Source organism: Aphelocoma coerulescens (genome assembly GCF_041296385.1).
Source record: "Aphelocoma coerulescens isolate FSJ_1873_10779 chromosome Z unlocalized genomic scaffold, UR_Acoe_1.0 ChrZ, whole genome shotgun sequence".
Classification (NCBI taxonomy): Eukaryota; Metazoa; Chordata; class Aves; order Passeriformes; family Corvidae; genus Aphelocoma; species Aphelocoma coerulescens.
In genome coordinates this window covers 22,557,529-22,584,451 of record NW_027184085.1, presented here as the reverse complement: position 1 = coordinate 22,584,451, position 26,923 = coordinate 22,557,529, and the positions used below count along the sequence as shown (strand labels likewise).

The following is a 26,923-nucleotide window of genomic DNA, read 5'->3' as shown; positions in this document are numbered from 1 at the left end:
ATTAACCTAAAGCTGCAACAGTAAACCTGCTTTACTTGAAAATGAGAGAATACAGTCACCAGAACTTTCACCTCACGGATCCTGGCCATTTGCCTTGACTTACCCGCTTATGAAGACGTTCTGCTTCCTCCTGATATGCAGCAAGTTGCTGTTTCCATTGTTTCACATTGGCAGTGGACTCCAGCAGGGCTGCTGTGAGCTTGGCGTTATTACCCTTGAGCGTGGCCAGTTCTGCCTCCCAATGCTTGCTGATTGTCGAACTGCACAGACAGAATGAGAATGGTCAGAACCCCCAAATCTCTTCCTTTATGCTTTTTAAAAGTCTTATGAAATTATTTAATATCCAGCAAAAAGAGAATTACTAAAAAAAAAATTACATGACTGAATAACAAAATGAGAGTCCAAATGCTCAAATCATCAAAACTATAAATTAAGAAAATATGGGTATTGCCTTATTGGAAAACAACATCTACCTTTGCAGTTCAACAGGGTATATTTATAAATAAAATAATAAAGTTTATGAAATCTATGTCAGCTTCCCAAAAGTAACAGCATGCAATTCGAGAATATGTATACAATTAGTCACTCTTGAAATATGCATATTGAATGAAAGTGCTTTCTTAATCTAACTACTTTGTTAAATATATTGTAGGAAAATATTTGTCATTAACTTGATTAATGAGAGCAAATCAAGTGCTTTGGAAGTACAGCCTTGTTGTCTTAATGTAAGTCTTCCATCCCTGAAATACACTTTCTTTATTAAATACCATATTTAACTTGTTATTGCAAATGCAAAGATCTTGAATTTCATAATACTGTTAATATATTTTTCCTCACAAATATCAGCAAATAGAGTAGAGATCAAGTAGGATGGATATACTACTGCTTTATTTCAAAGTGGAAGCTGATGTTGAGGTTTACTGAAGTATCTTATAGAGGAAAATTCCTGCTTACAATTTAGTTGTTCTCTTAGCAAACACAGGACTTTAATTTTCACAGGTAATTAGTTTGCTGTAATCTACAGACCATATCTTTACATTCAGTATGCAAGGGAAAAGTATCTGAGATGCATCAGGTGAATGCATTATATGCATTAGATGCAAACAGCTCATTAAAGTGTACTCATATAATGCCAACAGCATGTGAGGTGTATACCTACATGGACAATACAAACAGAAAAGAATTCATTTTGTCTAATTAGCTCACTATTAAAGGCATAATTGAAAACCAAAGATCTATAACTCTGACCAAAGTGATATTGTATGAAGAATTATTATAATATGATTATATATATTTAAATATATATGTTATTATTATTAAATTAATTATAATTCATTATGATTTTGCATGTAAGTTTATAGATTTATCTGAACTTTGTACACCTGTATATTGAAATATTCTGCCATCATTTTGTCCACTTAGTTTCTTTCTTCCACTTCCTGCATATGCAAAGTCCATCCCAAGAAAGCATATTTTAAAAACATTATGATTCCTATAAATGCTCCTTAGGTGTTCAAAATAAACCCACAAGGGAACATTCATTACGTATTCAGACCATGTATACTGTGTCACTAAAATATTGTAACTGATTCTTCTGTGCTCCAGCATTTCCTTCCAAATGGTACTTTGTCCCCTTGAACAGGAACACACGTTCCTCCAGAAGAGGAACATGCTCTAGAATTCAGTGATAAAACTAATTAGAAGTTCACTACTGGAAATTTCAGATCTTAAAGGACTAAGCTAAAATAATGATGATCCTACTTCACTAGGGAACACAGACTCACATATCCAAGAAGATAAGCATAAATTTCTGTAACCATGTGTACTCTTCTGTTCCTCTAATCAGATTTAAGTTTCACTTACAGTAGCCCAGGAGATCAACAAATTGTATTAAAAGAATGCTCAAAATATCTAGTTGTAGTTATTATATTCATACTTCCTTCACAATGAATGTTCTGATCTGACAAAAAAAAATATCCAATCCAGTAGTTTGATGCAAGTGTGTTCCATTTAGCAGTCCTGCAGGACTACGGGCAACTACTAGCTACTAGCAAATAGTTAATATGTGACACTGATACTCGCTTACAAAATGTGCCTTACTACTCATCTTTGCCCTCAGAAGATACATGCACACAAACTGATGTAACACAGCTGTATCTGAGACAGTCAAGGGCTGAGAACTGTTTGATCATTTATTATCCTAAAGAAGTGAAAGGATTTTTCTTTAATCTAATAATGCGTATATCCACAATGATACCCTTCTAATCCACAAAGAACCCAGAAGTCAGACCCTCAGGTAGTGATGAGTAATAATGTGAGGGTGATTTGTGGTGTGTATCATTTTCACCTTTGTCTGGTGCCCCTACTACAGTGCGTCCCAAGAAAATAGCCAGGAGCTTTTAGGTTATTCCTTGTATAATGGAATGTCAGTATGAAATATGAAGCATGTATTTTCTATTACTGCTATGGTTACCCTAGTTCAAAAGCTGTAAGGTTTCTTTGGATCTGGTTATTTTTCAATTGGTTATTCTCAACAGGAATGCATCAGTTTTATTTCTCAACTGTATTCTTTTTCCCTAAGCAATCAACATAGTGGGTAGGAACGTTCCTGTTGTAATGCAGGTGTGACTTGTTTGTAGCATATCCTGGGTTTTTTTCTACGAATAATTCTTACTGTATCTTCTACAGATTCTACTACAGTTCCATAAAATGGAACATTTTATGAAACATATTACTTAAACTAGTCTAGTTCTCTATCTGGTAATATACAATGACTTCCTAACTATTTAGACTTACCCTTTTTTCTCTTAATGGATATCATACTGGGAAACACAGTCTCAAAGGTGTGGATTTTTTTGTTTCATAAAATCAAAATTTTATTAAAATAGCCCACAACCAGTCCTGACTGTTCTGACTTTCTTTTCTCAAATACTTTCTTGAGATTTAAAAAAAAAGGAAAATAAAAACAACAAAGAATATAATTAAATTATGTTCTGTGGATTAGTGTGGTTAAAACTGGACTTAGATTAATTATGTTAGAACCAGATAAAAACACACTTACAGCAGGCTGTTCTTAGGTTAGACTGAGAGTATCTGCATTGAAGCCTGTATGTGTAGAGCTACATTGGTTCAAATTTACCAACCCTTCCTTACCTGTTGAGGAAACACTGGGAAACATATGATTCAGATACAATGAAATTCTCCCTCGGAGGAGGAGATGCTGTGGCTAACCCCTGTGAAAGGGAACACACAGATCCAGAAGATGGACACATGGAAAGTCCAAAGGAGTCCCAGAAACTGCTAAAGCACATGACCAGAATTTTGACAGTGGAAGAGGTGCACTACAGTCCTTTGGGAGAGGTACAGGAGACCTGCACATACTCTTTCTCTCTAAAACCTTTTACTTAATTCCTGTCTGAAAGGAATTGATTTTGCCCTCACTGCATTAGATTCTGTCACAGAAAATACATACACAGCCCTGACAGGTTGTCTTAACAGTTGTAAATATCTAAACCTAATCTGAATCATCCCTCATGTGTTCTGAGACAATGTGCTCTACAAAGCACTTGAAATATGAACACTTACTCAGCGATCACACTGATCCAAACAGTGTAATTTCTACCGGAGCACTTTTCCAGCTCTGCACTGTGGTGCAAAGCTGTATATAGACACTGGGGAACACACAGTCATACACACTTGCAATCCTGTGGTGCAAGAATTCAACCTGCATACATGTTTTGTTTACTTCTGAAAGCCATCCCTCCCTTTGCTGGCAGTGTCATAATTTTAACACTTATTTCTTGAAACCTGTCAGAATTAACATCTCTGACTGCCTGACAAGTCCAAAGTTTCAAGACAGTCCTTCAAAAAAAGAAACATCCTTAACATTTAGGCTTGTTGCCTGTTTTTCAGCATGAAAAACTACACCAAAATTTTAAAAATACCCTAATAGAGAATAAAGCCTGGTCATTTCCCTTGTGAAACTTCAGAACATCTGAAAAAACAAGGACAAGTTGTTCTGCATAAATCCCATTGGTGCCAAATACAAGAGAAAAGGATCCTCTAAAGGATAATAGCAAAATATGAGTTTTATTTGCTCAACTATCATGCTAATACCAAAAAAAAAAAAAAAAAAAAAAAAAAAAAAAGCTTTCCTAGTAGAGGTTAGGGCAATGACAAGTCTTCATGGGATCTCAAACACCCTTTAGTAAGCAAAAGGTCAAAACTCTCCTGAATCTCCAATCCTTGGTTTTCACCATGGTGTCTGGTATATGCATAACATCAGATGTGTCCACAGTCCGAACACCACAATGTGGCCCACTGTCAAGGCAAAGGATTCAAAATCAAATATTTAACATCTGTGACATCCAGTAGTTCAATCACTTTCAGAAAACACATAGAAAAACTGCTAGCTGGTACCACACAGCCTAACTGTGATACTCTCTGAAAATTGAAGTAGGAGTCAATGATCTTCCTTCCATACATTTAGGCATTCTGACCAATTAACATCAGGCCAATCTCCTTTCTCACTGGGGATTAGTTATAAGCCTAGTAAGTCACTGAGGAATAGCTTTGGTATCTGTCCATCTGTGACCTGAATAGTGTGCCAGAGGCTATAAATGCATGATTATCTTTCTCTGCAAAGTAGGTCACTTAAGGAAAATTAATCCGAAAAGCTCCAGTCACCACATTTAGCCAGTTGGAGAAGGCTTGCGAAGGGAAGGAGGGATAAGCACACATTGATGAATTGCATTCAGAATGGAGTTATTTTGAGAAATGCCTTCATGAAACAAAGAAACAAAAGCATTTCAAATTATGTTTCTGCTTTTTGAATCATTATTGCTTATTCACTGTTTGCTTAGTCGAATGCAGTACCAACACTGTGAAACATGGTTTAAGGTTTATTTCAGATTTATAGCAATAAAATGTGCAAAGAATTCTGCTTTATTAATATTTCGGGGGGTTAATATTGCATTCATTGCATAAAATTAGTTAGTTTAAAATTTATTCTATAGCATAGTCATAGTTTCAAGAAACTACTGTTATTCAAGAGCGGGTAAATTATTTTCTTCAGGTGTCACTGCGATCTGCACTGCAGGTGTGTGGCGAGCAGCCCTGTCTTGGGACAGCAGATGTGAAGAGGAATTTATCCAAGGAAGAATGGGGTACTTTCAACATAAAATGTGGATTCTGGTATAGTAACTAAATTCATAAGACTTGATAAATATTAAAAGAGCAGAGTCCTGGTAGCAGCTGCCCAGATCATAAATAGTGGCACGCGTTGGAAGCAGCCCAAGAGTCTGGTGGAGTGAGCATTATCAAGCAGAGGGAGTAGTATGTCAACCAGCTGGCAACAATGCATCAGCTGTGCTGGCAGCAAGAAATGACCCCTTCTGACAGCCATGCTGGTGAGCCTTACAGAGCAGCTCTTCATGCTCAACAAAGCACAGGGGCATTGAGAACCATTTGGTTCTGTTGCAGTCGTATCTGAGAGATCCAGCGAACACATAGCACCGCTTCTTGTCCTTGGAAGTGTAAGGCAAGTGTTTGGGTTTATGTGAAACTCCCGTGTGCATTTGGAAAGGAATCCTGCAAAAGGTCCTCACAAAATCCTCCATATCAAATAAGCTTCAGTTAATGCTGAAGGCTGGAAGGGTGAGATCTCTGCAACAGGCTATGCTTGCTATTGCCTGCATTGAAATTATGTGTCTGCCTCATTTGATGGAAGTGTTAACTCTGCTGGCACAGTGAGGGATTGCAGCATCCCTCAAGGCATTCCTAAAAGCTCACAAAAAACCTCCTCTCAGTCATGCTGAAAATGAGACTCAAGCTCCTGAGCTTATGTCCTGATTTAGAGGAAATTTAAACAAGCAATTTGGGAATTACATCCCTTTTTGGAGATTTCAAAAAGCATCTTCTGTGGCCATCTATCAAATGTGTAAAACTTCATGACAGAAAGGATTTAAACGTGATGGGTTTGGGGAGTTCGTGTTCTTGCTGGTCTAAAGCACCATGAGCCCTCGGTAATGAAATGGAAATCTCTCCCTCTCTCTTGAATATTAAGAGCAATAGGGAACAGAAGGGAGTTTCATCTTCCATTAAATTATAGAAGAGGAGGAGCCCTGTAATAAGCCAGAAGTTGAAGGAGCTGTGGAGTAGACCAGGTTCTATCTCACCACTCCAGGAAGAGGCAAGAAAGAAAGGGTTTGAGTTGTTCTGCCATTTTTGTCTCCCTACAGAGCTGTCTCCTTGTAGGGGCCCAACTCTGAATTTATGTGCATGCGGCACAGTCACCCAGTTAAATAATTAAAGAACAGCAAAAGGGAAAGCTACAGTAAGAACAAGAGATTTTTTAAGAAGAAAACTTAAGACACAAAACAATTGCCTCTTCACAGCCACTGCTCACTCACTGTCTTACATGTAGTTGTGATTAACTGGACACATACAAAAGGAAGTCTTACTTGATAAACTGGAATTTATTAAAAAAGAGTAAATCTTCTCAAAATTATAATCCAGAGATAATTACCAGGAAATTGCCTTGAGTTAAATATTTTGAATGAGGCCAATGAAAAACTAATTAATATTCAAAGAGATCTTTATCCTTAATTAGAGTATTCAAAAGAATTTTTAGCAAAGGAGGATAGGTCCCCCGGGGAGAGAAGGAGGAACATTAACAGAGCATGAAAGATTTGTTCTTCCCTTTGGGATAAGGAATATCTACATGATCTCAGTGGAGTTACATCAGCACAAAACCAGAGAAACATGGTTGCGAATCAGCTCATAGCAAAAGAGACGAAGGAGGCCCTTGAAGCACATTGTACTTTAGGTGAGGTATCAAAGGGTATCAAAGCCACCCTGCTGGAAAGCAGGAAAGGCAGCTGAATGGATTAAATGAGCAATCAGCAGGTGAGAGCATTATGTGTCTGGGAGTCTATCATTCTGTACAAATATTGAAGGTTTATCCCACTCCAGGATACATTATTTTGTTCTGCATACACCTTTGTTCAACTTGGAGCTACAATATGCTCGAGCTCCCAATTTTTATGTCAATGTAGAAGGCAAATGCAGAAGATTTTTCTGCAAATTTGTGCAGCTACAATATAAGGAGATATAACAGATTTCTTCCTCGATTTCACATGTGAGCTTTCACTTCCATTTAGCCTTTCAGCTTGACCAACCTCTTGACTGGACTCTCAGTTACCCAGAGTATCCATGCAGCCCATGGACAGGAGAAGACTCGCCTTTCCAGCTCTGTTACAGGCAGTACTGCTCTTAGGCAGCTCTTGTACTGTGCCTTATCAGCTCACTGGGAAAGGATCAACATCTTTGTGGACTTAATGGATGAAAATGACAAAAGAAGCTGAGTAATGATACACTATAGAGCAGACAACTATGCAATGAAAATGGGTGGCCATACCATAATTAGATCCACCACTTAAAGCCATGCTCTGTATGTTGTAATACAGCCTTTATTCATCACGGGGCTGTAGAAACCACCATAACACAGTCTGCCTTCAATATGGGAATCTATCACCGAGGAGTAGACTGGATACGAAATTCTTTTTAAGAATGGGAATTTTCACGTAAATACTACCTCTAGTAACTCAGCATGGTATGCCTGCAAAGGGCAACAGAACCAGAGTTAAAAATGGCTAAGCACGTGTTCACTGCTTATTGAAACACTAAGAGTCAGCAGAACAGAGGAACTCTTGAAAGACACTTCATGGGATGTAGAAGATTGGGTATTAACAAAGAATTAATACTTCAGCAATGATCTATATCCCTGAAGGACTTAGGTCCCAGTCCTGACCCAAGTTAAAGGGAGGGACAAAGGGAAGAGTCACTCTTCTTCACATGAAATAATGACATTACAACATTTCTCATATTGCATGCTAATGTACTCTGGATGTGTTTACAGGTAACATTTAAACCCTGTTTCTTATTTAAATTACGCTGTTCAGCACAGTTTTAAGCGTGATTTTGTACACTATATCACAAAGCAAAAAACCTGTATTTAACCTGAACAAAACCCTTGTTCTCTCTGAAGAGGCTCAACTTTTAATTTTATACTTTTAAAAAGGATCTCATTTTTATCTTAGTCATTAAATTTTATAAAGTAAACAGAATTTGTTCTCTTCATGAAGGCACAGAGTATAAACAAAGGACACTAACTCTTTCTTATAACTTTTAGCCCTCTGAAAGCACAAGCATGGCTAATTAATTTCTAGCTTTTTTGCAGTAATCGTTAAAGCCTTATTGACCTAACAATTATCACATATTCTGAAAAATTAAAAAAAGAAATTGTCCTTGTTCCCTTATTGAAATAGCATATTGTTATAGTTGGAAGTAGTTTACTCTCAGATCTGTGGTGTACAACAGATACCAAATAATTTTTTTTTAGTGCACTGAACATTAGGCATAATTCCTTGCTGTTCCTATGGTGCTGAATACTTCAAATATTCCAAAAAAATTACATTTTTAAAAGCAACCAAAATTATTTAGGAACTTACATCTTATTTTCTGAAAGGACTAGGTATTTGGCCACAAAGAAAGTAAAATTTACTCTGGCATTTATGGCACTTAATCACTTTAAGAAATCAATTAGATGATGTGGCTATCGGCAAGTCAGATACTAGGACATGATAACCCTGACACTAAAATGATTTGAATTATGGACATTTTCATTGTGGAACTCACCTGTACACAGAAGAATTTAAAGCATTTAACTGCAAATTCACACTCTGAATTAGTATGGATTAATTCTGTTAGGCCCCTGGCTAGGCAAAACACCAAGTTTCTTTCAAAAATTGTACTAATAATAACAATTTGGGTGTGCATTGATTCAATTTGCACTCTGTCAGCAATGTAACAGAGTATTCGACTTCCCTATACATCTCTTATCTGGGTTGTCTTTTATTAAGTTCTATTCAGATTTTAACAGTTTCACTGAACCGTGCTCTCAATTACACCTCAGTGAGTTTGAAAAACTTACCTAGCTTTGCCACAAAAATGCTGTGGTAATAAGGAAAAGGAACAACTTCTTTCACCATGACCACCTCCTCCACTTAGTAAAACAGGGCCAAAAGCCCTGAGCTCCCAAAGGCTGTATGGACTGGGGAGTTTGCACTCTCTGCAAACTGCCTTGCTCAGTGATACCTGGCTGAGGAGATTCTAAGCACAGTTTGCCCATAGTAAGGTTTAGCACCCTTCCATCTTCAGAGTCTTCTGAGGCCTTATGGGATCTGTAACCCTTCTATTTCCATCCGAAACACTCCTGAAAGTGTTGATCAGTGTTTTTGTGCAGGAGAATACCACTCAAGTGGGTGGCAATGAAGCCCTCAGTTCACTGCAGGTATGTTGGACTGGAAAAAGATGCTATACAAAACACAGTAACTGTGTCTTACACCTGCAAGGACACTGAATGGGCACAGAAGAGGGAACATGAGGAAACTGTTCAGCCCACAGACCTCAGTGCCAAGGCACATTTTATTTAACTGTGTAGATGTGGCTCAAGAGGCTGTGGCAGCTACAGGTCAATTCTATGGGGCTCAGCATAGATTTTCAGCTCTGCAACAACAGAGTGAAGACAGTAAGAGCTACTTGTTGGGCAACAACAGCCACATGCATAGCAGTGACCTGGCTAAAGAGACTTCTCCCAAGCCTGTAAGTCAGACATAAACCTCACAAAAGTAGTGGAGATCCTCAGCACAGCCTTTGCCTGCATTTATAGGTGCTGTCACAGCTGTAACTGGAGCGTGTTGTGCCTCTGCTGAACTTGGAGAAGCTGTTACAAGTGGTTCAATGTGAAAGATTTACAAATGCCTATTTTAGTTCTTAGCTGAACCTTCTCTTATTGATACAATGGGACAGCTCAGCCTCTAAGACCCTTTAGTGCTGGTTACCATCTTACTTTCATAGCAATCACTGACCTCAGCAGAAGACTCAATACAGCTGCAGGGCCTCACAACTCCACTACTAACAACAGAAAGGCATTTTTATAGAATGACCTACAGAAATAGCTCTATGTCACTGGGCAATTGCATAAAGATTCTGAATTATGACAACTGGGCCTCCACCAGATAGTACATTAGGTTATCTTACCATATCAAATAATAACTACTGGTGCGATTCATTTTTGCATTACAATTGCCAGTTTGCTTATCCCAGTAAATACAAGGACATGCATTAATCGCACAGGTAGTGCCGGAAATGAACTGTCAGTTTACATGCTGACAACAAAATAAGCTTATTCCATTAAGGGAACTGAAGCTACATGGAAGCATAGAAAATTTAATTAAGTTTCATTTATCTCCTGTGGTAGCCATGCAATTACTTAAGAGTCAATAACCTATATATAAAGTCCAAACTAAACCATCTATGGAACTCTCACAAGTACTCTGAAGAACAAGCAGTAAGTCACATGATATGATCACAGTAAAATATTTATTGACTGTATATGTTTGAATAAAACAATTCACAAGTGAGTTGTAACACATGCGGATACTGCAAGTCATATTTTTTTCCATTCCAGTTCTTGAAGAGAATGGACGTATTACATTTTCCTTGTTTAAACCAAATCTGAATCCAAGAAGAGACTATATTGCTTGCACTATGTTGATCCTAGAGTCAAATTTACTAAAACCAAATTAAATTGATGAAATAAAAGATTCAATTTAATACATGGGAAGTTGCTGATACAGATACTTTTCTCATTAACTACAGGTTAACACTCAGAGGAAGCAGTCCCTATGTAAGTTTCTCTCCCTAATTGTAAAAAATCCCATTTTAAAAGAAAAGACAAATATTGCACCTTCTTTAACTAACTGGTAGTTAATAGGTCTTATTTACTCAGTCTAGACGAAGTGGTTTTAGATTTCCTTCATATTCTTTTTGGAATAATGCAGACAATTTGGCTCAAGAATTCAGCTGGAAGTTAAAATAAGATAATTTATAGATCTGTTCTTTCCAATTCAATACTTAATTGATATAATGGTTCCAAAGAAGAATACAAAGCTTGGTTCCCCTCTTCTTTCCTCGTCCCATCTTACTTAACTCATCCCAACCCAAAAGGGAAAGAATGAAGTTGCACATGAGTTTTGCTAGTTGTGAATTCACAGACAGCAGAGCAGAGATTGAATTTTCACCCTCTCATGAGGCTGTGCCTATGTGCCACATTTCAGCATGTTTGTTTTCTAGTATTGCAAGCTCTATTTCACTTTCCCTGGTAAGGCCTCTGACTAGGGAAAGGGTAGGGCAAACAAAAAGATGTTTAAAAGACAGCTTTCTTCAGCCTCCCACTATGCTGATCATAAGCCCAGCACAAATGATTCCTAAAGTGTGAAAGAATAATTAAACCAGAATACTAAAACCTCTGGAGAGTATAGGAGGTAGGTGCTACACGATTGGTGTTGTCATGTAATTACATTAGTTTTACAATTCGAAGTATTTCCTAAATAAAGTGAACAGGTAACTTGCAGTCACACACAGTGATCAGTCAGATCACACTTCATGAACATAGGAAACTATTTTGGCTATTTTCTTAAAATTCAGGCAAAATTGATCTGAATGTACTGACTACATGCTTTTGGCTCCAGACAAAATCCTGGTTTTTTCTATCTACTTGCGTTATAGTGAAGGGAAAAAAAACTTCTATTTTTCTTCCTTTGGCAAACTTCCTTTTAGAGTTAGATAACTTAGCAGAATTCAGTCAATTCACTTTCAGGGTTTTGGTTTGGGTTGGGTTTTTTTGTCTGAGCCATGTTATTTGAAGAAAATTGCTTCTTAATTACCTGTGGGATTGCAGTCTCCCAGAAGAATGGTTTCCACTACTCTAATTTAGAAACAAAACCCTCTGCATTTCATATCAGAAACACAGAACATCATTACATCACAATGCCATGGAGTAAAATCTGCAAGGGCAACAACTGTACAATCGAAGCTAATCACAAGATGTGGACCACTCATAATGCTTTATTATTGTGTACTTGAGAAACCAGAGTTCTGGACATTCCAGACATTTTATTTCAGCACCCTCGCACAGCTCTAGCTTCATTTGTGAAATGGCTTAAGAGCTGATTAAAAAACTCTCTCATATTCTAGTTCATTGCTGATTTGTACCAACTCAATTCATTACAGACAAAACTTGATGGCTGTTTGGTGTGAAATACTCTTAACCTCAAAAAGAGAATACATTAAGTACGTCTTTTGACACACTGAAATACTCTTAACCTCAAAAAGAGAATACATTAAGTACGTCTTTTGACACACAAAATAGTTGTGTTTATGTCTGCCCGCCCCTAACCTCTACCCATGTCTGCCAGAACAACACTGACACCATAGAAGTCCCACTTCAAGGGGTCTGCCTACTACAGTGTGACAGAAAATCAACATGACACAATTACGTTCAATCAAAAAACTTGTTCAGGTGCAGACTGAATGCTGTTTGCACATTTAGAGACATCCTGAAATGGCTTAGAAGAAAGCTGCTTTGGATGTTTACTTAATCACTGAGCTTTTACTCTAGTCTTCTTGTGGCTTACACTGTCTAGACAGGAACCTTCACCTGGAGAGTAGGGAGAGTAATTGAAACAGTCCATCAGGGAGCCATGGTAGGGTGACCGCAATCCCAGGGAATATGACACTGTGTTGCCTCCGTAGAAAACAGAAAGCAAAACTGTGGATTGCAACACTGCCAGGAGGTACAGATAAAGGCTGTACCTGGGAAAGAGGGTTTAGTGGATGAGACCTATCTTCAGCTGGTTTGGATGTTTAAAAGCTAAGAAAGGTTAAGTATCCCAATATGGCACTTCATGCACCAGTCAGGTGCCTATCTAGGAGGAAAGGCATCAGGCACTATGGAAGCCCCTCAGGTGTTATTTTGTGACCTCATTGTCACATGGATGTGGCAGAATTTGCTGGTTCTCCACCAGAGAAACCAGGCCTCAACATCCTCCGAGGGAATTATTACCTTAACCTATCACCAAATAAGGGAAAAATCTTCAGCAATCTTAATTCATCTGACAAATCCAAGACACTTACAGAGTGTCATATAAGTAAAACAGCATGAATCTTTTGTCTTGGACTTGAAACTAAGCTTTTAACTTCATGTAAGAATTAAGATCTTCTGGTCCTCGGTCCATTGGTCATGCAGGGATGCAAAATGATCCCTCAAAGAATATATACATCTTCTATTCATACATACATATATCTACACACACATATATAAACATTTTATGAATTCCAGATAAATTCTAGAAAAAAGAACTTTGATGAAAGCAATTTTTTGTATAAGTGATTCATTTAAATATGAGATATTCCTTTTTAAAGATACACTATGTTAGTACTCTTAATAAAAAGAGTTTTCGAAACTGCTTTTCTCTGCTTTGTTAAACTTTAGCTTTTATATATGCATTCTTTCAAGAAGTGGGCAGAGGTAATCCATTTGACTGAATCCTATCAATAAATATCTAAAACCAACAAGTGGCTTCATCAACACGATTTCTTTGCACCACACAGACAACTGCATGTTGGCTCTGAACTAGTAAAGTCAGCAGGCACAACAAAGTTAGCTCCTAAGATACATGTGCCTGTGAATGAAAAATGTTTTGGGGGACAGAAGTGTTCATGCAACTCTATCCAATCCTCCATTCTGTGTGACTGCTGGAGGAGCCTGTACCAGCTCAAGGTACAGTTGTCAATTCTGAAGATTTACACTGGCATCAGAAAGGTAGCAAAGGAACAGGAGCTGCAGCCATCTCCTGAACTCACACACCGTTTCTGCCTCCTCTTATCTCAAGCAGAATTTGGTATAGCAGCACTTCTACCTCATACCTTCGACAAGAAAAAATTAATAACGTAAACAACTCTTGCCAGCTCTCATTGCTTTTAACTTTTCATGTTAATCCTCTAGTATTAAGGTATCTAATTGACTAAAATTAGCTCATTTGAAGTCCATATGGGCTTCATTAACACCATCTAGGCACTTTATAAATGGCAAAGCCCATGGATGAAAGAATCCATGTAGTATGTTTCAGGGGAATCCACAGTTAACATTTCACTGAGACTCAAACTGGAAATGTTTCATGACTTAAGATGCTTGGCATCTTGTAACTCAGGACAGATGTAATGTAAATTGCCCATTCACATATCTAATAGTATTCTCATAAATGACATCAGGAAAAAAATGAAAGACTGGCTCTTAAGCCTAAATACTTGCAGAGGATGGTGCTAGCCATCCCTTTCTGTTTTCAGAGTGTTATCTCTTCTTCAAGGAGAAAGGGCAGATAGGAAGGGAGTAATACAGCAAATTCTAAAAGGAATATAAAAATCCATGGACTAAATTGATTCTTTAACATCCATGAGCTGTTAAAGGATGAAGTTCCATTTATTCTCTGCTTGGAAGTTCTACACTGTTTCAAGTATAGTAATTAATTAGTCTTTCTTTAACATTGTTATTATAGTTGTTTGTTTATCATCAGGTCTACTAAATGGCAATGAAACCATAATCACGCAGTATACATAAGACTTCAGAAGCAGATATATATCTATATGTGCAGGTTCTCATCTGAGAAGTCCACATATCTCGTGATCCACCACCATACCTCAAATAACACAGGAAGCAGAGTAACTTGTTGGTATCAGTAAAAAAGATCTAAACTGCTATATGCATCCAGTGGAGCTTCACTTTTGCTAAAATGTACTCAGCTACAGACTTTTTCTTATCCACTGCCTCCTAAAAAATACTTCAAGTATTCTACAGGGTTTGGCCCCACTGCCTAAAAAAAGATAACATACATCCTTTCTCTTAGAATAAATCAGGCAGATGAGGAACAGCAACACAGGGAAGTTTCAGAAGAGCATGGGAGCAGGGAAAACTGACACAACACCTGGTGCAGGGTAGAGGGGCCAAGCGACTTGGAAACATAAAGACCCTACATTTGAAAAGACCCACTAACTGAAAGATCCAGGTTTGTTTTATTTATCATAGAATCACAGAATGGATTGGGTTGGAGGGGATGTTAACGATCACCTAGCTCCAACCTGCCTGCCACAGGCAGGGAGGACACCTTCCACTAGACCAGGTTGCTCAGAGTCTTATCCAACCTGTCCTTGAACACTTTCAGGGATGGGGCATCCACAATTTCTCTGGGCAACCTGTTCCAGTGCCTAACCACCCTCATTGTAAAACATCTGGGTGAAGACACTCAAGTTGAGCAACTGAACAACTGGAGATGTTTCCTCATTGAAAACATACACTTCACAAATATTCAAGAAAGTAGGGCTTGGGGAAGCAAGTTTGTGTAGACTTTAAAGGAGTAAGGGTGTATTTTGAGACTATATTGTTGCTATGAGTTGTAACATATTTTAACAACAAAACTGACAAAAAGGCCAAGTTTTCTCTTGCTGAAGTTTTTTTAAAGATGTTTTGAGCTTGTGGACTTCGAACTCAAAACTCTTTACCAACACTTGAATTGCCTTTACTAAGGCATGTGACAGAGGCATTCTTCCCTGACTACTGACTGTAAGTTGTGGAAGTCCATCCAATTTTACTAAATAAACTAAAGTTACCATGAAGTGAACCTTGAGATGTAACCTTGAGATTGAGTAAAATACACAAGAATTGAAGTATGATAGTGATGGAGATTGTTCTGCACAAATCTTCAATTCTCCTAAAACTGTATAGCCTTTTCAATAAATTCTGTGTGGATGGGAATATGTACCCTGTAAACAAAGACCAGACTATTCTTGCGTTTCACAGAAATGCATCATAATGACAGTCAATTTAGAGACAGAAAACAGTAAATGAACAAGTCTGGAAAAGTTTCTTTAGTATTTGCCTACCCATATAGATGGTTGCACAAGTGTTGTATTTTGTGTTTGCAAAGGTAAGAGGACTAAGTCTTGCACTTGAAACGAAACAGCTACACACCAGCTACTAGAAGTCTTTATTTTCTAAGATACACTTCTGAATGGCTGCTGGGGCATAGGATGGGGCACTGAAGAGGTCTCTTTGGTGAGGCAAAGCATGTGTGTGTGCAGACGGGTGCAAAATGTGTGATATTCTTACCTGCAGAACAGACTGCCATAAACAAGTCTCATTAGAAATAGTCCAAATTTCAGGTTCTGAAGAAAGCCCCCAGCTTTCTCATCAGGAATTAATTCTAGGCTGAATTTACAGACATGCATGGTTCATATTACCTTGGTCTTGAAATACTTTCATGTATTTCTTTCCTAGCCAATGAGGAGGATAATGTGATGTTTGAGTGATCAGACTTAGTGAAAAATATGTTTGTCCTGCAAAATATCCCCTCCATCTTTCTTTTTAAAAGAGGCTTGTCTTCTCAAGGTCAAGACTGTGGAAAGTCCATCGAGACTCAGGAGATCAATAGCTCTGTGGTTGTTTTGGGCTTTTTCTTCCCTGGCAACTTCAGGTATTATTGGCTTTCTGGTTTTGTTTCTTTAATGGAAGGCTGAAAAATGGTAAGTATGCAGTGAAGTTTCCAATGCAAAGAAAGCATGACATGTAGTTTCAAAGTGCTAAGTCTTTCTACAGAAGACTTTAAAATGAAAAGCAATTCCACAGAGTGACTATTTCCCCTTGAAGTTTTTTGGGGTTTTTCTTTCCTGGAGAATAGTGTGTTGAGACCAGCAGCATTTCTTTGGTCTATCTGTTCTCTTTGATATTAACACTACTTTTCAGTTTACAAAACAATTTTTAAAAGACACCCCAAAGAGATCTCTGATATGTCATGGACAGGACCTTGGACTACTTCATGGTGCCTCAGGGAAGTTCAGTTTGCAGTGTATAGAATAATAAAATTACAGAATGCTAAGAGTTGGAGGGAACCATAGAGATCATCTAGTCTCAACCCCCCATGCCACTGGCAGGGACACATCCCATTAGACCAGGTTGCTTGAGGCCTTGTCCAACCTGCCTTTGAACACAGTAAGGGTTGGGACATCAACCTCCCTGGGCAACCTGATCTCCAGTATCTCACCAGACTCACAGGAAATATTTTTTTCTAATACCTAATCTAATTTCCTGTCTTTCAATTTGTACCCATTACTCCTTGCCCTATCACTACAGCTCCTGATGTACAGTCCCTCTCTGGCTTCCCTGTAGGCCCTTTTAGATACTGGAAGGTTACTGTGAGGTCCCCACCCAACCTTCTTTTCTCCAAGTTCAACAGTCACAACTTTCCCAGTCTGTCTTCATAGAGAAGGTGCTCCAGTAGCCTTAATCCTAATCCTTATAACTAATCCCTTCTTACTGGTTGAAAGGTTTCCTACAATGATACTAAACAATATCATAAACACTGACGGAAGTATGAGTAAAGAAGATATGGGGTATCAACTGTCTACATAAGATCTTCTAGAACTATTGTTTTAATAATTCTTTTTGAAAAGATGATTGGACATTTAAGCTTACAACTAAAAAACCATCCGATTTTAAATAATATATGTACAAATCATGTCATATATAAACCTCACAAACACTGCTCACAAAGTTAAACAACTATTCACATTGGTATCAAAATGGACAATAGAAAAAAACTTTTTATTCAAGTAAATTACTTGGGAAATCTAGAATAAAGAGAGTAGCTCCTCCACTACTGCCAAAAAATGACAAAACCAGGTGACTTCATACTTAGACTATACTCCTAAAATGAATTAATGCAGTTCAAAAATTGTATTATTGAGAATATTAGTAAAAGTAATGATTGTTAAATAATAGATGCAACCAAAAAATCCAACCTGAGCCACTCGCCCTACAGAATCAGATTTAATGTTAAGTATCACATATTCCAATTCACAAAGCCAATGTTTACAGCTGCTGAAGTGCTAACAATCTTTAATGTCATCCATACTCTGAATAGGTTGGACCCAAAGGATTTACTTCAAGAAATAGAATTTCATTCCTAAGCAAGATCACTTTCCTTTGGTTTTAACTGGGCTTTTTTTTTCTTAGGTATGTGGTTAAAGGGGAGAAAATTACATAGGAGAAGTAGAATGGTTTTGCCTTGTTTTGTTGTTTTGGTTTTTTTTAAATATAAATTGCATAAGGATTATACTCCTCTTCTAAGAATGTACTTGACAGGTATGTTTCAAGAGCACTTTCCTGTCCCTGAGGACAGTAGTTATATCATCTAATTTCAGACACCCAGCTCACATAATTTACATCATTCTCTTGCAGTTCTCACTAAATAAACCTCAGGAAGCAGGCAATTCACATACCCTAAATAAGAACATGCCTAGGTGTGCAAGGGAGATGGTGAAATTACTCTATTAAGCATTAGATTATTTTTAGTGTTTTGCTTTCAACCATTTGCCCAGCTATTAAAATTAGCTCTATTAGTTCCAGAGTTTCTTAATTTTGAAGAGTTAAGCAACATATACAACATGGGCATTCTTCCTCTCTACCTTTCCTTCCATTACTAGAGACATCTTATGAAAGTTATTTACTGTGTATTTTAATGATATCTTAAAGAATCACCAGAAATTGCCAAAATCAGGGAAGTCAGACATAAAAAGAATAATTACACAAATACAATGTAAGATCTTCCTTTCAAATTACTAATTTCCTAGCAAGAACTTTTATTTTGAAGGAGACCCTACTTGAGCTAGATTCCAGCAGCTTAGGAAAAAGTGCAGGAGTTTGGGAAGCAGCAGGAATCGGGTCAGAGAAGGAGGGGAAAGCACCAGGCTCATTCCAGTGGAGCACAAGAGGCCAGCAGAACAGTACAGCTGGCCTCCACCGGCCATCACAACATCAAAAAAGGTTGGTTGAGGCCAAGTCAGATCTAGGTCTAAGTTTCTATATTAATCTGTTCTTTGCTTACAGTGACAGCAGGAACATATCACTTCTGAATTTCTTCTCTGAATGTGACAGAAGAAATAATAATCTTGTTCAACAGAGCCATTGAATTTACCAGAATTCCTCTAGTGTGCCCTAAAATGTCACAGTTCACTATAGTACTGTGCAATGTGAAGAAGTTGCTGTCTTTTACGTTATACAGAAACCTTTCAAAAAATGCCTAACTATCCGTTTCCATTCCAGAAAGCTTTCAAAACCCAAGTGGATAAAGTTTAGAGTATCTTGATCTCATTTCATAGCTGTTCTTTGAGCAGGAGCTTTGATTAGAGAGCCTGTGAGCTTCCTCACAACAAAAAATTATCCTCTGATCAGGTTAAATAACATTCAAACCCAATAATTTCAAAAAAAGGAATATGCACCCCTTACTTGATAAGGAAGCATAACTCTATAATAAACATCCAAATACTAAGATTTGAGTTTAAATTAAAATATGAAACACCCCAATAATTATTAACTTGAAGATTTTCCTTAAAGCCAAGTTAACAGTTCTGCCTGGTTCCCAAAGTACCTCTACTATAACACAGCTATAATATTTAAGCTTGTAGAAGTGAGTAGTTTTAATACACACAGTGAAAAAATCTACTGAAGAGATTTCTATATACAACTTTTAATGAAAACTCAGAGAAAGAGCATGACCTAGCAGCAAGACCTTTTGGTTTTTCTTTGTTGTACAGCATTGGATTTACATGCAGCATTATTAAATAGTAGCCTATCTAGACAATAACATATCTAAGATATAAGCATCATTCCAATTAAGTCCATTTTCACTAAGGCAATGAGTCAAAATTCCCTATTAAAAACTTGCTTGAATACAAAAATAGGAGTTTTAACTAACAAGCAACAAACACACACATATATGTTGTCTGATCAAAACATTATGCAATAGAAATTCCAAGTTTACGTATTACAAGAAAAAATGAGGTAACAGGTACAAGTCATGGTTGACAGGAAATTGAAGACTTTCAAAGTTTGTCCCAGAAGAATCCTCTTATATTTTCTTTCTGAAAATGTGTTTTATCAGCTTCTTAAGGTGCCAAAAATGGAATAAAGCTTGTTAGAAGCAAACATATTCTCTTCAAGAGTGAAAGAGCAAGTTCAACAGTTATCAAGAAGCAGTACTTGCAAAGTTCACCAGATACACTATTCAGCCTTAGACTATAATTCAAATACTAAAACTGAATAGTTTTTATTAAAAATTTTAATCCTCATGATGCATAACAGACAATTCCTGGTCATGTGAAAACTTTAAAAGTCAGTCATCTCTGAAGTAGTTAAAAATTTTTAGCAACTTTTTTTTCTCTCCAAACCCCACTTTATGATCAATAGTTTTCAGTTGGAGAAAAACTAAAAAAAAAATCACAACTTGAAGAATGTGGAAAATCTTTTTTTAACAGGAAATATATCTGAGGAAACTAAATTTTACTTAAGAACAGAAATATGTAGCTAGAACAAAAATATATATTTTTTAGTCTTAATTATTTTAAACATTAGATTTGATTACCTAGATTCTGCTGGAAAAATGTCTTCTTGGACTAGCTGTTGTTCAGAAAAGGACTGATCACTGTCTCAGACAAGACTCCAAAGAATTCTAATACCATGTTTAAGCTACATTTTACTTCCATTTGTTCTGGCAACATTTACTCATGACAGCAGTACTCAGTCTATAGTATATTGTACGATATGGGAGTTCACAATAATATTACATAATTGTTCAACATTAACATAGCTTAAAAAAAGGCAAGATATTTAATTACAAGTGTTTATCTTCAGTGCAAGACTTGTAACTGTTTAGTACACTTATCTCTCAAGCAGTTGATCTGAGTTACACTGCTTTTGAAGAGCATTAGGATTTTCCAGATGACAATTAAATTGAAGCAACTAGACTTCAGCACTGTTATGCTCAAGGGATATCAATGGAATTTTAGACATATTCTGGAGAATGTTAATTTCAATTCTCACAACTATTTACTGAAATAATAAGACACTTGAGTTCTAGGAAAACTCTGGTGACTCAAGTAATGCTGATTTTTGGGGTCAGAAAATAACTATAAATACAAAAGTAGTCTACACTTAGGCTGCTGAAATAACAGACCTCAGCTGTTTATGCTACAACATAAAGGGCTGAAGAAAACATGTCTGGCCAGCGAAGACATGATATAACAAAATCCAACTGAACATTTTTCAGGTGTGCAGGTTAAAAATGACAAACAATAGGATATAAATTAAAGCATGACCTTCACACCTGTGATTTCTGACCTTTTCCACTCCTGTCAGGTTCTTCCAGTTCATACAAGGAGATGAAACCCCTTACCTAAATCACTGTTTTGACAGTAGCCCCCTTCAAACCTTTAGCCCTCCCTCTCCTCTGCCACAGAGGCACCTGCCTCAGCTGTGCTCAACAATCCTCTTGGCAGCAACAGCTCTCACCTGGCCAGCCACCCCGACACACAGTATTGCTCACCTCATCCTGCACACAAAGATACAACACTTGCCCCATGACTGCACAGGCTCCTCCTGTGCCAACCCACACCTGCTTCCATGTGCTCCAACCCACACTGAACACCATGCCTTTTCATCCTTCACACAGTAAGTATCTAGTGTTAATGTCAGAGCAGAATGGAGCTTCCACATTTATTGAATAAATGAACTTGCTATGGTAGTGTTATTTCAATGCAGTGTAAACCAGCCTGGGTGACTCTCACATGCCCTGCAGCTAAACTCACTGTAGGGAAATCCACAATGCCTTTTCTTCTGAAAAGCACCTAGAGATTGACCAGCAGCTTCTGGACTAAAGGCAAATAAGTGAAAAGAAATGCCACAAAGAAGACAACACTCAAATGCCCTTGCAGCAGTACCGTCCTCACCCAGAAGCGCTGACCGAACTTTACCTTTGCTGAAATGCAGGATGCAGAAGGAAAAGGCTCAGGATCAGCAGAAGTTGCCGGAGTGCACAAGGAAAGGGCTCAGTTTAGCAGCTCTTCTCCATCACACATGGAGTGCCACATACACACCACATCATCAGAAAGGCAGGGAGCAAGGGGAAGCACAGTACTTTTCTGTACTCCTGACACACGAGAAGTCCAGGGAGTCTCCAATAATCAGGGTTTTAATATTTTTCTTTTTAAGTCAGGGAAAGCAGACTGCCTGCAGAGAGCACCCTCTCAGACAGCACAAGCAGCTAGATGTGTCTACCTAGTTGCCAATTTATTATTAGGAAAAGCCTCTACAAAAACATGCCCATTTAACCAGGATTAACACAGTCCTGGAGGCTTCACTTTCCATCTCCTTTGTGCATATGTTCATGCATCTTTATTTATAATAAATAAATAATACTTATTTATTTATAATAAAATCCTTACCTATTCCAAAAATTACTTTATTTCAAAGAGGTTTATAAGCTTGGGGTTTCTTCAGTAATAATTCACTAACAAACTTGAAGGTATCCTTAGCAAGACAAAACACTGGTCTTTTAAGAATTAACAAGAAGTAAACCTCAAAATGCACAGTTATTGTTGGAAATTAATTCTAGCTAGTGATATCTAATAGGACAAGAACCTAAAACTAGGCACTTACACTGTGTACATTAAGTAGATAGAAAAATGCAATAAATGTAAAAGTTTTGTAAACTCTATTCTACATCGTTAAAAATGACAACTGGGTAGTTTCAAAAGTGTCTTCATTCATGCTCAATGGAGAGCAAACTTAGTTACTACACTGGCATACCAGAAAACATATTTGCATATGCAGAACCAGATGGGAAATCTTCAAACTATCATTTTTGATAAGAGCAAACCACACTATTCATGTGTGGACTTTATCACAACTCCTTTTCACAAAAATATTGATAGAAAATGTCAATATTCAAACAGTTTAAATGAACTTGTTACAGAACACAGATAGATCTGCAACATTTGTAATACTCCTTCAACATGCACATAGCATTGTCACAATGCACCTTTTCTTCTGAAACATATAATACATGCACTGGTGACAGTATAAAAATAAACAGAATCACTCTGTTAAAAAAAATAGTGTAAGAGGGTTTTTCTCATTTGAAAAATGAATATTTTTTTTTCCAGATGCTTAACAGTATTATTCTCTTACAAAAACTGAGATGTTCTGCACAATTTTAGTTTCACTGTGCTCACTTTGAATTGCATTACATATCTGAAGGGTTAATATTCCCCAAACTTTGATGAAGAGCTCTTAAACGCTATTTAGGCTGAATTACACAATGCTTAAAAAAAAATAACCTAGTATTTCTAGCTGTGTTCTAACTTTATTAAATATTTCACTTACTCTTCATGGTCCCAATAAATTATGTGTTTTATTGAGAGTGACTCCTTTACAATTACTTCTAATAGGCAAGATATATCCATTGTAACTTGCTACTTCTATAATAAAATAAGTCCTACCTTTCTTAAAGAACAGAGCACAGCATTCCTAATGCAACAAATTAGAATTCACTTTGAAGTAGAGCCACATTTCTCTCATATTTTGAAAAAAAGGTGAAAGATTTTACAACTGTCAGAGAACTGTTCAATTACAGCCTGCTTTAAACTTCATAATCCAAAAACGCTGTAATCCAAATCCAAAAATGCCCTTTTCTTCCAAGAACTTGTCCAATCCCATCAGCCATTTAAAGAATGTGTACAAAAATCATTTAATTGGAATATTCTATGAAGCAAGTAATTTTACTAAGATCTCAGACATCGAAATACTGTTTCCTGTTAAAGGGACACCTACACTAACCAGTGTTCAAGGGCTGATTGAACTATAATGTTCCCCCAAATCTCATTTCAAGAGATGTTTTCTCTCTTTTTTTTTTTTCTTTTTTTTTTAATTAAAAAAATATTACAAATCCAAAAGTGAGTCCATTTTTGGGGTGAGATATGGGTTTGCTTCGTTTTCCCAAACAACATGGGAGAAAGTCCCTTTAACAAGGAAGGAGATAGGTATCACTTAATCAGGATGTGGGAATGGAATCTGTACCTATGGGTAAATGGCAATGCGTTCTGGGTTGGTTCAGCCCTTGGTTCTGAGTTCTGCGTCACTTCTGGCATCGCTCGCTCGTCATCTGTCCCGTTAATACTTTCTGGAGTTAAAGGAGACTGAATATCCCCTCCAGCTGATTCCTTAAGTGAAACAAACAACACATTAAAATTACAAACTGACCTGCCCAGAAAGGCTATGTGCATAAAAGCTCTAACATTCATTCTTAAACAATACACAAATTTTAGGTAGTATTAATATGATGTTCAGATTTCCAGCATCCCTCATGGTCACATTTCATTTGTATTTCATACAGAAGTACATTACCAAAAGATTCACATTATCTTGTACAAAACACAAGTGACCTATGAATTCTTTACAAGATCCATCCTTCCACTTACTACAGACCACCTTGTTACCTGGAATTACATTCCACCCTCATTCTGATACACGGTGGGGGACTCCCAACACTTAGAATTCTTGTCTCATACTTTACATTCTAATGCAGTGAAACAAACAATTCTGGTATTTGTTTCAAAATCTAGCTTTTGCACTGTTTATTAACCAAAGTGAACAGTGCAAGGGCCATTGGTGGTGTTTTCACAGTTTCACCTATGAGCCATCTGCAAAGAACACTTGATCAACAAAGTGCAGGCAAAAATTTTCATAGGCAGCTAGCCTGGCCTAGCTTTTGCTACTCATGGTATTATCTGGGAAGGAGAATACTCCAGCTATACCCAGGTGTACACATAGCTATTGCTATGCAATTGGCCATACAAAGAACTTAATGGTTGCCTCCCAGCAGAAGGCTGGGAGTTGCTGTGGTTTTCATTACCCTTTATCACACCAGCATGTACATTTGTGTGTACATGTAAGTGTGAAAGAGAAGAGAGTTGACAAAATAAAAAGGCAAATAAATTATTCTATACAAATGGCATGGTTTTGTCTTCTACTACTACTACTACTACTATTACTGTTATTATTGTCATCATCCAATAGGATAGACAGTTCCCATTTACAAAAAATGAAAGACTTTCTGGATCTAAAAGTTTTTCTTCTATTTTCTCTTCTTCTCAAACTACATTATTTATGCATTCTAAAAAATTACATACCACACTATAAAGAATTTGGATGGCTTGTATCTTTAAGATGAAATTCCTACACTATTACTAAATACATAAAATCGGAGCCTACTTATTCAAATGTTTCAAATTCAAATGTTTCAAGTTTGAATGCACAAAAATTATTTCAATAGAAGGAAAAAAATGTGCAAGTTCCATCTAGGCTTATTTTTCAGTAAAGTACTTCCACAGACTTCTAATATGAATGAAATTCAAGTAACAAAAATTAAGGCAGACAAACATCCCAGTCTACGTAATATCTAAAGGATCATGGTCTGCAAATTAATGAACAAAAGAAACATCAGTTCCTAGTGTGTCTCTCTTCCACAAAAAGTACACATTAATCATCACAACTACACCTGCCAATAAGTAATTTATTTGCAGACAATCCTAACAGAGCTGATTATGAACAAAGCACCAAATATAATGGGAAAAGCCACTTACAAAAAGATTTTTCACAAGTATTTACAACTAATATGTTCCCATTTAATATTAATTAGAGAAGTAAAAGTATTTTAGGAACATTTTTGTGCTCTGCAATGAAGTTTTTATTCCATACCATTATAACTTCACATATCCAATCCAGATTTTACAAAGTTGAGGAAGACATAGTGGTATTTAGTATTTAAACATTATAGTGGGGTACTCATCAAAAGACATATTAAATGTCTACACCTTAAAAAAAAACCCCACATGCACTTACAAAAGAGTCCTTTAAGTAAAACAAGTAGACATTACAGCAGAGATCAAACCAGCTTTTAGTGATAACTAAATAAGGAGCAGAAAAAAAAAGGAGTTGTCATTGATTCTAAAATCATGAACAAACAGAAACAAGTCCAGCATGTTTAGTTATTGAGTATTATACTGTCTTCTCAGTAAGTATTCCATACACTTCCCTGGCACAGCTATTCTTCATAGTGCTTCTCTGTACTGGCTGGCAATGGCGTTAAGTCTGCCGGCTAGTGCCACCCTAACACATATGAAACATTTGTTACTCTATAGAAATTCACATAACATCCCAGAAAGCGACGTTTTTCACAAGCTCTAAGTAAATTTTGAATTTCTACAGAGAAAAAGATGAAAAATTATAAATCCAGGTCATTTTGCCAAAACCAATCCATTTCTTGCACTAAATATTAAGTGATTGTAAAACTTTTCAGGCAATAGCTATTCCTAATAGTTTGCATGGGAGGGGCTCACAATCACAGACAAGACTATTTTGACTAAATTATCTGCCCCACAATTTCAGAAGGTAAAAAAAGTCTTAATCTGAAATTACTACGGTCAAAAAACCTATCAGAGTACAGCCACACTCAGAAAAAAAACCTGAGGTTCAGAAGCCAACTGACTGAGGTGAAACCTCTCAAAGACTGATGGGGTGCAACTGCAAACTGTACAAACTGCTCTATTTGTTTCTGTACTCAAACCTAATTATGATTACTTTTAATAAAAAAAACGGTGGGGGTAGGTGGACACAATTGTCAGGCTATTGCTTCCTGCAGCTCAGTGAACTCCAGGTCTAAATGTAAGTGTATAGGAAAGCTTGTAACTGAGAATAGACCATGGCTGGCTTGCCACTGCAAGATCCATGAGTTTATGACAAGAGAAAAATAATTCCCTATATTACAAGATGGATCTGGGAAATAGGAAATGACAGAGCAGGAGAGCCAGTATTTTAGTTTTATATAAACACGGTAAGAGGATTCCAAGTTTTTATTACCTAAGGCTCACTTAAATGGACACCAGATGGTATAGCTATGCGCATAGGTGGTCTTAGAAGTCCTGAAATAGACAGCTTCTTTCTAGACCAAAGCCTCCAGACATACCAGATATGGATAAACTGTGTACTATTGTATGAATCTGTCTTCATACAGATGGGTTTAAATTACAGGTTCTCTGACTCAGAAACAATGCTTTACTTTTCATACCAAGAAAG

The 26,923-nt window shown here is 37.1% G+C and overlaps 1 protein-coding gene across 2 annotated transcripts in view; it reads right to left on the bottom strand.

Moving 5' to 3' along the window:
* The window catches only part of HOMER1 (homer scaffold protein 1), a 97,116-nt gene that overhangs the window by 24,128 nt on the left and 46,065 nt on the right, over nucleotides 1-26,923 (bottom strand). For both annotated transcript variants that reach the window (XM_069002362.1, XM_069002361.1), the window contains exons 5-6: nucleotides 23,867-24,009; nucleotides 104-260 (exon numbers count right to left, since the gene is read on the bottom strand). In XM_069002362.1, the coding sequence (XP_068858463.1) occupies nucleotides 104-260; nucleotides 23,867-24,009 (300 nt within the window). The remainder of the gene's footprint in view (nucleotides 1-103; nucleotides 261-23,866; nucleotides 24,010-26,923) is intronic.